The following is a 13,665-nucleotide window of genomic DNA, read 5'->3' on the forward strand; positions in this document are numbered from 1 at the left end:
AGGAAATATATATATAACATTTGAGTCTAAATTAATGTTTGCAAGATAAAAATATGTTTATTTTGTAGTCCTCTGTGGATTGTTTGCATTGGATTTCAATATAAAGTAGGTGTCCGTTTGTGTTACCGATGTCAGTCCATAATCCCTAGCTATAATGATGTACATTTTTTACCAGTCTTTAAACCAGCTTCAGCTGAACAGGATTACCCTGTATACAGAATGTGTAGTTCCAGAAATTAACCATACCCCCCCTCCCCCAACAGAGGAATTTGAAATTTCTGAAGGGTAGGGGGCTCCAACAAATAACAAAATTACAGAGTTTGTATGGATGAAAATTGGAATTTCCAGGGTTGGGGTCTTTAAAAACATTCCCAAGGGTTAAGGGGGCTCAAAGAAAGGACAAAATTACAGAGTTCGTATGGATGAAAATTGAAATTTCCAGGGGTGGGGTATTTTAAAAAAATCTGCTGGGGGGGGGGGGGGCATGGATTATTTCTGGAACTACACAATGGTATAAAATACACACTAGGCATTTGCTGGTTTATTTGTTTAAACAATTACTTGATTTTCAAAGTCTGACTAGTGCTAAAATTTTAGCCATTAGTCCTAGGAAATCTTGGTATTTAAAGCCTGATATTTTAATGAAGCATTTTCGAAAAATCATACGAAAAAATAGCCAGCTGTCAGTGCTAATTTTGTGCCTGTGTCATTTAAAAATTTCTTTTTTCACTTGATAATATTTTTCCCAAAAAAAAGGAAAATTCAATGTGGAAATTTTACTTGTGGTCATCTAAAGAAGCTGGATTTTTTATTGATTACTTCAATGTTATTTACTCTTATTTTACGGTTTTTAAGTTTTATGTGAGTTTTAAAGATGCATTGTAACTCATAAAGCGAGATTATAAGCGTGACGTCAAAATAGGATATGGGATCCCCACCCTGGAATTGATCGAGGTTAGCGTCGGTAGTGAAAGCCCTTGAAACTTGAAAAACAACGGATATGTGTTTATCGAACCATTCATTCGGCTTGGCATAGCATAAATGAATTAATCTTGGTTTTACAACGAAGATAACGTAAGGGAATGCTGACTGTGCAAATTTGTATTTATTTTCAAAGTAATTTATTCGTAGGGAAAGAATAATGTACGTGTAAGTCGGTCAAAAATTCGAAATGAAACAATACACCTATATATAGAGTCACGTAGAATACAAAGATCTCAGGGACGCGAGGTTTAAGTGTGACTTTCAAGGCAAAGTCCAAATTTTTCACGAGAATTTTTCGCTTTTACGGTACATTTAAAAACTGTCTTCGAAATATGCAAGAATTCAAGAAACATTCCTTTTAACCAATGATTCTTTCGAGCAAGTTTTTCAGACAAAAAGAAGATATTTTAGTTATCGAAAAGAACAGATAAATCATGCAAGCGACTCGACGACAACGAAAAAATGCTGATGCTGCAGCGCAATGCTGACTTTGCAAATAATTCCAGAATAAAATCTATTAAAATTTTGACATTTAATTGACTGCACATACTTCTGGTACATATAACAAAGATTGTTTACTCTAAGTTTCGTTGAAAAACATCACGCCTCTAATTTTTAAGAGATTTTCAAAGAATTCTACTATACAAACGAAAGTATGGAGTCAGCATAACAAGTTGAGTTCCCCACGTGCGAGTAGACACAGGAAACAAAACAGATTCCACACATTTATAATTTAACATTCTTTATTTTAGCGTTCTTTTGGAATATAGACTTACTATATTCCATTCACAAAGGAACGTACTGGATTACCTTCAAGATAAAACGTCACATTTTCGTCTTGACTACCTTCAAGTTACGAGTAATGATGACTAGACGCTAGGACAATATATTTTCATTGATTCAATGAACGAACCGTAATTTTACCTAAGTTCTTACTTCGAAATACCTATTACTCCAGTTCCGAAAGACAGAGATATATATTTACATTGAAAATGTTTCAAAAAGAAAGAATTGAGTAGAGAATTAAGTCACAATTTTCCAGAGTAATTTAGTAGTAAAACACATCGGCAAGCCTGAGTTGAATGGTTTTCAGGTCAGTGACCACGGATGTGTGAAAATGTGTATCACAATCAGAAGATAAACTAAGATATTTTCACTACTAAAATACTAATATTTTTCCCTTTAGTCCTCTGCAATATCCCTTCTAAATTCTTACGCTAAATTAATGGACACAACAACACTGGAAAGGCCCAAAATTACAGGCGCATCATCGCGACATGTGACCACGCGTTCCATACGATTGTAAACAAACCAGTCGTACCTTGTAGATTCTTGAATCATCGCGATTGATCGCTTCCTTCTTCACTGCGATCTTGATCATCTTGTTCTCGGTCTGGGGACTCTAATTTGTCTGAGAAATGTCGATGTCTTGTTTGCATAGTTTTTGCAGAGCCATCCCCATCTTCTACTCCAACAACGTCAATCTGGTCATCCAACTCTCCAGTTTGAGTCTGTAGTGCGATTTGTTTTGTTCTGTTGGTCAAAAGTTTTTGCAACGAATCGTACTTTCTCCTTGCCTCGTCTCTCTCTCGTTTCAGGTCTTCATTCTCTTTGCAAATTGAGTCTAATTCACTCTTCAGTTGTTGTCTTTCACCCTCTAGATCCTCTCTTTGCCGTACGCGTTTTGTTCTGCTATTCTGAGCGTAGCCACGATTTTTTAGTGTCCGTCTCCGTTGTTTGAGCTTGTACACATCATCTTCTGGCATACCACGGAGAACATTGTTCAATTCCTTAACCGGGAGATTCGCTAATTCTTCATCAGACAACTCAACTTGTTTCATACTCTTGCTTTCCTCGCCCTTTTTCAGTCTTTTTACAACCAACTTTCCATCTTCTTCCGCCATGACGCTGAACGTCCCGTTCATCCGCGCGGGCGTGAGTACAGACTGGCTGTATTCTTATTACCCCTGGGAGGGGGTCATCAAATCAGGGGGGACTCCAATCACATGCAGCAAGCACCTCCTTCAGCTTCACTTCACCACTTTCTGAACGCTGAAACATGTAACAAAATAACAAAGCTTCTAATTGTATTTTTTTCAAAAGTGCTGATCGTGCAGATCACTTATTCCGGAAAAATACTAAGAATAATAATAAAACCAAAAGAAATATATGAATGAAGATAAAAATTAAGCTTTTTTTTCTTTTTCTTTTTGAAAAGAGTATACTAAGGAAGTTTATGAAGGATTGTTATTCATTATATTAATGATTTTTATCCAACATTTTCTCGACTTTCAAAATGTGGGGCGTATCATATTGAAATTAAAAGCAGCTTTGTATTATATTATTTAGCTTCTGCTAGGGGAAAAATATTTATACATTTAAAGCAAAATGACTTCGTGTAACACTTCCTCATTGTGTCAGTAGTTTATCACCTTTTAAAACGAAAAAAATTACATCTTTGATCTTTACAGACTGAATTATTTCCAAGACCCAGCAAGAGGTGGGTTTCCTGTGTTACAGATATGTGGAGCATGGGTTTCCTGTGTACGTGGGCAACAGCATTTTTCGTTTTCTTATCATAAATCCCCTCGTGCAAGCCAATCACAAATTGAAATCTTAAAAGGTTTTTAGTAAGAATATAACGATATTGGGTGACATTCAGATTTGCCTATGTTTTTTGCACCTGTTTCCAGCATATCAAAGTTAACCCTTCGATGGCACCAACACTAGCCGGTTTTCGAGCAAAAGTCAATGTGTTTAAAGTTATATGATGAGATTCTAGTTATTTGGTTATTTTGTCGTATGGGAACATTGGTGTTATTGATATATTTATGAAATAGAAGGAAATTGTTTCTTTATTTTGATTGAAGTTCAAAGGAATCCGAGTTCAGTTAACTGCGTGTTTGTCACTGTTTTGAAAAGAGTGATTTTACATAATTTAAAACACAAATTACTTGTTCCTGATGCGTTATTAGCCAAATAGTCACAATGGAAAACGATAAAATCATGGCTGATATACTACCCGCTATTATTCTACTTCGCGCCGTGTACTTGTTGCATCATACAATTGGCGGGAAACTAGAATTTGCAGCATTACTTTCCTTACAATTTTCCTCACTGGTTAGCAAATATCCCTTGTTCAGAGTTTTGGTTCAATATCAAAAAATATAAAAAGCGGTAAGAGTAAATGGTTTTAACCCAGGTGTTGAAGTTTGGTGTGAAGTGTGATCGTCCGGGTGAGTGTAGTCTTGAGAAAGACTGTTGATGGTGGTGATTAACGTTTCAACAACCTGAGCGGAAGTCATCTCCAGAGTCCAGTGAGAAAACGTGTTTTGTTTTCCCGAGAGTCTCGATGTTTCCCGAGACGATCACATTTCACAACAAAAAAGCAATAGCTAGCTTTTCTGAACATGTTTTTCTGAAGAGACTCACTGATTTCGAACCACGATTTAGCGGCAAGATAAAGTTGCCTTCCAATAATACCGCAATAATTTTATGTTCGATATTTAGCAGCGTTTAGCTCATCATTTTTTGGGTAATCCCAGCACTAGTTTGTTTGTACTAGAGAGCAATCAATTAATCCGTGAAACACTAATTACTAAATAGTACAAAATAGTGCTAATTAAACAATAGAAAACAAGGGAATTTGCATGAAATTGTGCTATTTAGTATTACTAAAGTTTCACGGTTATATTGTTTGCACTCTATGAAAAGCGAATTTTTTTTGGTTTATTCAACGGGATCTTTTAAGCTTTTTTTATTGTTTATGTGCACGCTATTCTTCAAAATAAAATTACAGCCATCACTCCCCGTACGTGGCTCTTCTGTGAGGTTCTACATTCTATTTTTGACAACATTCAATGTAACACTCAATACGGAGGGGGAGAACCGGAGAACCTGGAGAAAACCCTCGTGGCAAGGGAGAAAACAACACATCAAACAAACTTAATCCACATATGATCCAGTTTTCATAAACTGAAATGCTTAGATACTTCACTGAATAAACTTCATTTGTTTGGGTGGAATAACGCAGAAAATTAAGAGTCTCGATATTTTGATCTCAACTGCTAAGAGAGGCCTAAGGAAGATGCCATTGATTCACAAAAGTGTTTTCTTAATTACACTCTAAGTTGTCCATTATCCATAAATAAGTTGCTCTCAATAGACGTCACTTCCGGTAATAGCTCTTTTTTGATGGCTTGTAGAATCCTGGACTTTGTTTTGATCTCTTGTTTTCTGGTTTGATGTCGTGAAAATAGTCAAATACAATAGCTTGAGGACTTATTTTGATATGTTTTGACTTAGCATCCGCTAGTTGCCCCCCAGTCAACCGCTTGTTTTCCCCCCAGTCAACTGCAAAAAGTCACGTGATTGATAGTAAGCAATTGGTCGACAGATTCTTAAACAAAGGATTAGCAAGGCAGAATGCTCCGTTGCAGGTGTATAACAATAAGTAGATTATGTGATAAAACACTGAATGAAATGTAAAGGTAGAAAAGACACTCGTATTTCCTTTGACAAAACCTGGATGACAAATGGTTAAGTGGACATTCCATTAGAACTCTTGGCTCTTTTCAATAGCTCCTCAGTATAACAACGTTGGTCTAAGCTATACTAAGTGCTTTTCCTGCAGAAAGGAAGCCTGGAATCAAGCTCCTTGGAGTCAAGTTTAATCTAGATTCCTGTAATAGAGCTCTACATTGGACGTGATGTTTTCCCATTTCAGACCACGTTTCATTCCCTTGAGAATAAGATTCTTTGTTTGAGTTGTATTCATATTCATGTGTCTTCTCATGTGCAACTGTTAAACAAGGAAATAAAAATCTAGGAAATGACAAGCGGCCTGAAACGGGAAATCCGACGTCCAAGGTGAAGAGGTCGATATTGATTCTATACTGCACAAAGCAAGTAATTCCAGACTAGATTTTATGGCATTACTATGTGTGAATTGAGGCTTTTAAGTGGTATATTTCCTAAGTAATTATTTTCCAATCATTGAAGTTTTCCAAATTTAAACTTTTAAGGAACACAACTTGAAAAATTACTATGAAATTTCGTTAACTGAGAGAAGTGCTAAGATACATGAAAGTCGCATATATCCAATGACAATATACTTCCTGCATACGTCTGTGTACGGTATATAGATTACGAAAGCATTGATGCCTACTAAACTCATGTTTGATCCCATCAAGACCACTGTTCCCTGATCTCATTGAGATCACTCATCCAATCAAGACTACTAATCCCTTATCTTATCGAGACCACTGATCCCATCAAATAAACCACTGATCCCATTAAATAAACCACTGATCCCATCAAATAAACCACTGATCCCATCAAATAAACCACTGATCTCATCAATTAGAACACTGATCCCATTAATTAAACCACTGATCCCATCAATTAAATGCTTTGATCTCATCAATTAAATCACTGATCCCATCAATTAAACCACTGATCCCATCAATTAAACCACTGATCCCATCAATTAAACCACTGATCCCATCAATTAAACCACTGATCCCATCAATTAAACCACTGATCCCATCAATTAAACCACTGATCCCATCAATTAAACCACTGATCCCATCAATTAGAACACTGATCCCATCAAGACTACTGATCCTACTGATGCCATCAGATCATGCTTTGATACCATCAAGACCTCTTAACCCATCAATTAAACCAATGATCCTATCAGATCAAGGCTAGAACACTGGTCGATCCCTGATTCCATTCATAGCAGTGGTAGGTAACTACATCAATCGCACTGAACGTTTTAACGTATCCCAATGAAATGAAATAAAACGATGCTCAATGGATCGATTGATAGCAAGCGGTTTTATATACTTTCAGCGCATTCCCGCCGAAAAGGACACGTATATATTCTACTTTCGTCTCATTTGAAACGAAAAACAACAGAAAATCAATTTTTTTCATTTTTTTCGAAGCCATAAATAAGATTCAAGTATTCCCAATATGCATATTGTTCAGTTAACATTGCTTTTTGACACTCAAGTTGATGGCGCACGAGTCGGGATCTTATTTCTCGGACAAGTATAATGGCAGTAATGATATCACAAGATCATGTGTTTAAGAGGTTCACTCAAAGCCGTGCTCATACTTTCGAGAGGATTTTGTCATAAAGTCTCTTGGCCTACCGCGCAGAATTTTTGCTAGGTCTTCCCACTGTTCTACGCTTTATTTTCGTCTTTAATACTTTGCTTGTTGATGACTTCATATTTACCAAGATGGACTGGTGAGTTTTCGCAGTAGGACATTAACTGTTTGACTATACCCACTGTCGTTGTGATGAGAAATCTGATATAAACGATTTGGTTTTCATATTTTCGTGTTGTTTTGAGAAAAAGAAATAACATACAGCAGCGAAGCAGCCAGAACACTTGAACCCCGATCACTTTTTACTTTTTTTTTTATGTTGTTGTTGTTGTTGCTTTTGTTTTTTTTCGTTTTTGTTTTTGTTTGTTTGTTTGTTTGTTTTATTTGTTTGTTTTTTTTTTGTTTGTTTGTTTTGTTTTTTTTTTTTTTTGCAGCTGTAAAGAAAAATTCATATTGTAACTGAAAATAGACCTTGAGGCACCAATTAATTAAAAATAAGGTTTATTCTGATCACTCGGTGTATTTGAATTACTCAATGCTATATTTTCGAGGGTTTGAATCAGTAGAAAGTTCTGGAAATAATAACCTGAAAACTGTTCACGTTTCGAGTGTCCTCACTGTTGATAACAATTGATATTTCTTCTTGTCCGCCTCCTTTGATTATTTTATCTTTCTTTTGCTTCTCATTTCAGGAGGTTAAACACAACACATAACATAAGTAATCTCAAAGGTGCTAGTGCTGTATGGCTTGAATTCTGGAGTCGCAGTCCAGCTACCATCGCTGTAGAGACGAGTATTTTACTCCTTATTGGACTAATTGCCATTGGAGGAAATCTTCTGGTAGTAATCTCCATCTATCGCAATCCCAGTCTTCGTACCATCACTAACTACTTCGTACTCTCGCTTTCCGTGACTGATATCCTATATCCCGTGATGGGCTTGCCCCTCACACTCGCTTGGTCTATAAAGAGTCGCTTTTTTTTGGGAAAAGGCTTTTGTGATCTCCAAGCCATCATGATAGCATCTCTCATTCTGGTGTCGCTATTAAATATGATCTTCATGGCCTACAACCGGTTTGTCCGCGTCTGTAAGCCCCAGAAATACGCCAGCATTTTCACCAAGAAACGCTGTTATGCAATGCTAAGTGCTGCGTGGGTCTTAAGCTTTCTTGCGGTAGTTCTGTACAATAAAGTGGGGAATAGAACTTTCTATGCAAAGTTCATACCAGAGGAAATCCGATGTGGCTTCGTTTACGGATCCAAAGATATTGTCTTCAAAATAATGGGAAATTCAATCCTCACAGCAAGCCTCACTGGTCCATTTTTGCTTATCGTTTACTGCTACATTCGAATATTCAAGAAAATTCGAAAACACAAGAGAAACACCGCTCCTCAAGGACAAGGTAACCTAGCAACCAACGTACGAGAAATCAAGATCACGTGGATAGTATTTGCGGTCCTTGTGGGGTACTTTTTGACTTGGATTCCAGTTCTGGTCATCACACTGCTGGTGAATATGCATATAGGTCATATGCCTCGTCAGGCTCGTATAGTGGTCATATACACCGGTGTAAGCAGCTGTGCCATTAATCCTTTTATATATGCAGTCATGAACACGTCGTTCCGGCGGGAATACAAGAAGATATTTGGTCATTGACCATGGAGAATTACAGCAAGTTCTTCTAGTAATTTCATATACCGACGCCAAAAGGGAGCTTGTCATAGCAACCATTTTTACTTTAAATCTCTTAAATTTGCTCCTTCGACACTTTAAAAACAAAAACAAATATATTTCGATCGATTAGAAACAAAAAAAAAAACAAAAACAAAAACAAAAAAAAAAAAAAAAAACAAACAAACAAACAAACAAAAAAAGGAAAAAGAAAAAACACTGATAAGGCTTAAAGTTTACTACTATACCCAATCCACCATATTTTGGTCAGTTGTGTTGAACCAGTTTACATCCCTGGCTGAGAGACATTGCTTTGAATACGTTTTTAATACTCGCAAAACCTGGCCTGTAATCTTATGTGGCGCCAAATCACAAGAAGTGCAAAAGAAGAAACGAAATCCAAGGACGTCCATGGACCCTTCTCATGCAAAATCTTGAATAAGAGGCTAACATGGAAATACAAAACTGAGAAATACCGCAAATTATGTCGAGAAAAAGCGTGTATTCTTTGTATTTTCACGTTAGGCCCCCATCCACGATACTTTTAAGAAGGGTACATCAATCGCACGCAAGATCAATTAGAAGTAATTTTGAAAAACATTCCTACTAATAATGTCGAAAAATAGCCAAGCTACATATCAAAATTAGAGGAATCAATATTGATTTCTTGCAGTTTTCTGTACATCTCCAACCACTCAAGAAGCTTATAAAGTGGGTTGCATTTTCCCCCTGACATGACCCTGATAAAAAGTGCTAATTTTATACAAGCTATTGACAGAAGCCAAGCTGTCGAAGGACCGCAAACCTAAGCCGAAAACAAAGGTGATTGTTAATGGTTTTTGAAGACCTTCCGAGCACTAACAAAACATCTGCTTTCTGCTTATAAATGTTTTCAATGATTGTAAAAATCATTATGCCAAAACTATCCACACAGCACTAATCATAGCAGAGGATGACTAGATACTTCCAGTATTGATTCTACATGAAGTAAATAGTTCAATTTTGACTAAATTGTGACTCCAAAAGCGGGAATCAGTGGCTAGATCGCCAACCTCGATTCCACCTGCATGGTTCGCCCTCGACAAGAAACGTCAGTGATTATATTCCTTGACATTACTTATATGATTACCTGACGCATGCAGTGCAAGAAAAGAGGTTCTTATTAAAAGAAAGCTCTTGACTCTGTGATACATTCGCCACCATCACAAAACATACTCTCTTGGAGGTAAATAGTCCAAGATATAGACAAAGAAAAGGGTAATTTTGACTTTGGACTGAAACTAAAGATGTTTACTTTCTTGTAACATGTTTCAAAAAATGTTTTCGCTGCTTTGGCTTTTCGAAGCCGAAAATCCAATTTGTGGTATCTTTTTTATGGACACACGTCGCGTCGAAATTGCGTGTATTCAAGCTCCAATCAAACATCGTTGAATTCTTACTTTATACCTTTGGTGTGATTTAATGTTGGACAACTTGAATGTGCGTTCTACTGCAGGGCAGACTCCCAATCCTTGATCTCCTGGTCTTCGATCATCTTAGCCAGAATGAACGCTACATGGGGTTCGTCAAACGAACACCAGCTACTGGTAGAATTTCTGAATCGCAGTCCAGCTACCATCGCTGTAGAGACAAGTATTATACTCCTTATTGGACTGATTGCCATTGGAGGAAATCTTCTGGTAGTAATCTCCATCTTTCGTAATCCCAGTCTTCGTCGTACCATCACTAACTACTTCGTACTCTCACTAGCAATGTCTGATATCATGTATCCTTTTACGAACTTACCATTCATGCTCGCCTGGTCAATAAAGAGCACCTTTACATTCAAGGAAGGCTTGTGGTGTCAAATTCAAGCAATAGTGAGCTTTAGTCTGATTCATGTTTCTATATTAACAATGGCGTTAATGGCGGTCAATCGGTTCGTTCGTGTCTGCAAGACACACAAATATAACAAATGGTTTAACAAAAAGAGTTCCCTGGTAATGCTTGGTACAGTGTGGGTTGCGAGTTACACCTATATGACAGTGAACCTTACAGAAAAGACTCTATTCTACGTCAGGTTCGAACCTCAGAAAATAATTTGTGGTCTGTCGAGAAGCAACAAGGACTTCTTTTCTACAGTACTTATGACTTTATGCTTGGCATTTGGGCTGGGGTTTCCCTTCACTGTCATGGGCGTTTGCTATTACAAAATTTTCAAAAAAATACGAGAACACAAACGAAACATTGCTCCTTTTTCTTCAGACTCTAACGGTAGCAGCCTGGGGATGAGTGTCCAAGAAATCAAAGTCACGTGGACCACATTTGCAGTTTTGATTGGATATTTATTGACATGGCTTCCAATGTTACTCATTGTAGTGGCGTCATACTTTAAAGACCTACCACGTGAGGTTCACATGATAGTGACGTATTCCATGGCCAGCAGTAGTGCTATAAATCCTGTAATATATGGAGTCTTGAACCCAGCGTTTAGAAAGGAGTATAAGAAAATCATCAAATGGCAATAAAGATGATCATTTGTTCTCCACACGTTTGCACAGCCTGGCAACTAGAAAACTGCATGTCAATAAAACCAGCTGATCTGAGAAAAAATGTTAGCCAATGAGAATCGAGAAAATTTGCAAGGGTTTTGCTTTTGTTAACTCCTGAAATTATGAATTTCCAGGCCACAAAATGAAGAAAAAGAAAAAAGAAAAAAGAAAAAAAAAAGCTGCTAATAAGAGGTTGATAACAGTGACACAATAAATAATTGATATTTTTATTACAATGGTGGTCAGGTTTTTATTTTTCGCCTGTCAATTATTGCAGGCTCCAGGACACCTCACTAATGACGCGGACAAGAATAAAGAATCAAGATGGAGATCGATGTGAAAGAGGTCGGCAGGATTATCATTGACTCGGACTTTACCATTTTCCGAAGCTGTTTCGTAAAATATACTCAGCTACTTGAAAATGATATTTATTTGGAGATCTACTGTGGAATATCTTTATCTTATAGCACTGGCTTCGTACTGTAAAGCCGGGAAAAAATCTTTAGTTTTACAAGTAATTTGAAATTTGATTAGCATGCCAATTCAACGAGCTAGCTCAAACTACATGTTTATCCAATCACAGCTTAGAGTGAAAACAAAGGAATCAACTGTTTTTACTCTCTCCTGATTGGCTCCAGTCATTGTTATCTTAAATTTTGCTCAAGTGGTCCCGCGGTTAGTTTGTGCACACTAAACAAAGAAATGCCACTCCAGGGAATGGCACGTGGTCTGAAATGGGAAAACATTAAAAGGTCAAATCTCTAGGAAAATTTTCATATGAAGCGAATAACGCGATATTTTTGAAGATAAAGGTCAAGTATTGGACCCAACGTCATCTGAAAGAGCAAAAAATTTCTTCTGGCACATTCGAGAAAGTAGGTTTCTTTTAAAACGTACATTTGCAAATATTTTGGACTTTGTGTCCATCTCCAGGGGTCTTTAGAATCTTTAGAATTACGACAACAACAAAAAACCGCGTGAGCTGCAGCAAAAATAAGAGGACATGTTGTAACTAAGGAATTCTAAAGCAGTGCTCATGCAGTGCGCTTGGTAAGCGTGCATAGATAGGGATATTCAAGCAGGGCGTTGCTAAGCACAAAACATTTGCAGGGGACGTAGCAAAAAATGCGTTATAAAAGATTGTCTGTTAACAAGCAGACAGCAAGTTGTGATGTGTAGAATTGACTAGACAAAACTGCCAACAAACATCACTAATGCATACTGGGCGAATTTTAAGTCCAAGAAAGCTGTGTTTTAGCTAGAAGAAGAGGGACCAGTTCAATTGAAGTGAACGAAAATACGATTAAATTCATCAGGATTTTCTTTTCGACGAAGCTAGATAGGACACGGAAGAAGGTAAATAAATTAATACTAAAAAAAGCTGCGCCACTGCAGTACTTTGCGGTGGTAATTAGCGATGACAATTTTTTTAAAAGAAAGGAATTATGAATAAGAAAGAAAACGAGGGACGAAGGAAGGAAGGAAACAAGCAAGCATTGAGGAAGGAACGAAGTTAGAAACAAAAAAACACAGTGCGAAGGAAGAAACAGAAAAAGAAGAAATTATATAGCTTAAATTCTACAATCTGCTATTGCATTCCAAGCTGTAAAAGTTAATGATTTAATATATAAGCAACATCATAAGGACAAATTAATGTCACAACTGAATTGAATCAATATTAAAGGAAAAGCTAGCGAGGACAAACTATAATGATGTTCCAAAATAAGACGTACGAATTCTAAATAAACCGATGTTATAATTTTCGCCTAGCATTTTAGGAAGAGTATGTTAACGAAATGCTGCAATAGTTCTAATTACTTCGCCTGAATTAATCTCTTGCATCGACCGCGAGCCCTCGTTAATGTCATGTTATGAAAGAGATCGAGCGGGTCTCGTGTAAATATTACGCCCCAACATAAAGCTTTGAACAACTTAGCACCATGTTATATTAGAAATGTGTTTTCGCCTTGTGTACCTTCCCGTTCACTTCTTTCTTCCAAATTCATAGTTATTAAGACATATGGGAAGAGAGCCTTCTCGATTAGTGCTCCCCACAAATTTGGAATTCACTTCCTATTAACATTAGGAATAGTCAATCTGTTGATGTTAAAAATAAAAATAAAAAAATAAAAAAACAGCGTAAGACCTATTTATTTAGACTAGCTTGTTTAATTAAGTGTAGATTTTTACTAGACGAAGTAACTATATATATATGTATTGCATTAGCATGATATTTTCCTACGTTTCGCATTTTAACTTTTTGTTTATAATCTTGTAACTCAGTGCTTTGAGCACCAGGAAAGACGCGTTATAAATAATAAAGTTATTATAATATTATTATTAACGTATAGCGAAACTG

At 36.8% G+C, this 13,665-nt stretch overlaps 3 protein-coding genes across 3 annotated transcripts; 2 read left to right on the forward strand and 1 right to left on the reverse strand.

Annotated features, from left to right (window-relative positions):
* Positions 1–1,709: 1,709 nt before the first annotated feature.
* LOC116297649 (uncharacterized) lies at positions 1,710–2,942 on the reverse strand. Its single transcript, XM_031705911.2, has one exon. The coding sequence runs from the start codon at positions 2,907–2,909 to the stop codon at positions 2,322–2,324; it is 588 nt and encodes a 195-aa protein (XP_031561771.1). The 5' UTR covers positions 2,910–2,942; the 3' UTR covers positions 1,710–2,321.
* A 4,293-nt stretch (positions 2,943–7,235) lies between these two features.
* LOC148911606 (histamine H2 receptor-like) lies at positions 7,236–8,760 on the forward strand. The gene is made up of 2 exons (XM_089029177.1): positions 7,236–7,243; positions 7,797–8,760. The coding sequence occupies exons 1-2, from the start codon at positions 7,236–7,238 to the stop codon at positions 8,758–8,760; spliced, it is 972 nt and encodes a 323-aa protein (XP_088885303.1).
* Positions 8,761–10,319: 1,559 nt separating this feature from the next.
* LOC116297630 (melatonin receptor type 1A-like) lies at positions 10,320–11,282 on the forward strand. The gene has a single exon (XM_031705890.2). It carries the CDS (start codon positions 10,320–10,322, stop codon positions 11,280–11,282), a length of 963 nt encoding a protein of 320 aa, XP_031561750.2.
* The last annotated feature ends 2,383 nt before the right edge of the window (positions 11,283–13,665 follow it).

Source organism: Actinia tenebrosa, unplaced genomic scaffold (genome assembly GCF_029948245.1).
Source record: "Actinia tenebrosa isolate PJP-AT-01 unplaced genomic scaffold, QUT_ActTen_1.0 PGA_scaffold13__45_contigs__length_12533684, whole genome shotgun sequence".
NCBI lineage: Eukaryota > Metazoa > Cnidaria > Anthozoa > Actiniaria > Actiniidae > Actinia > Actinia tenebrosa.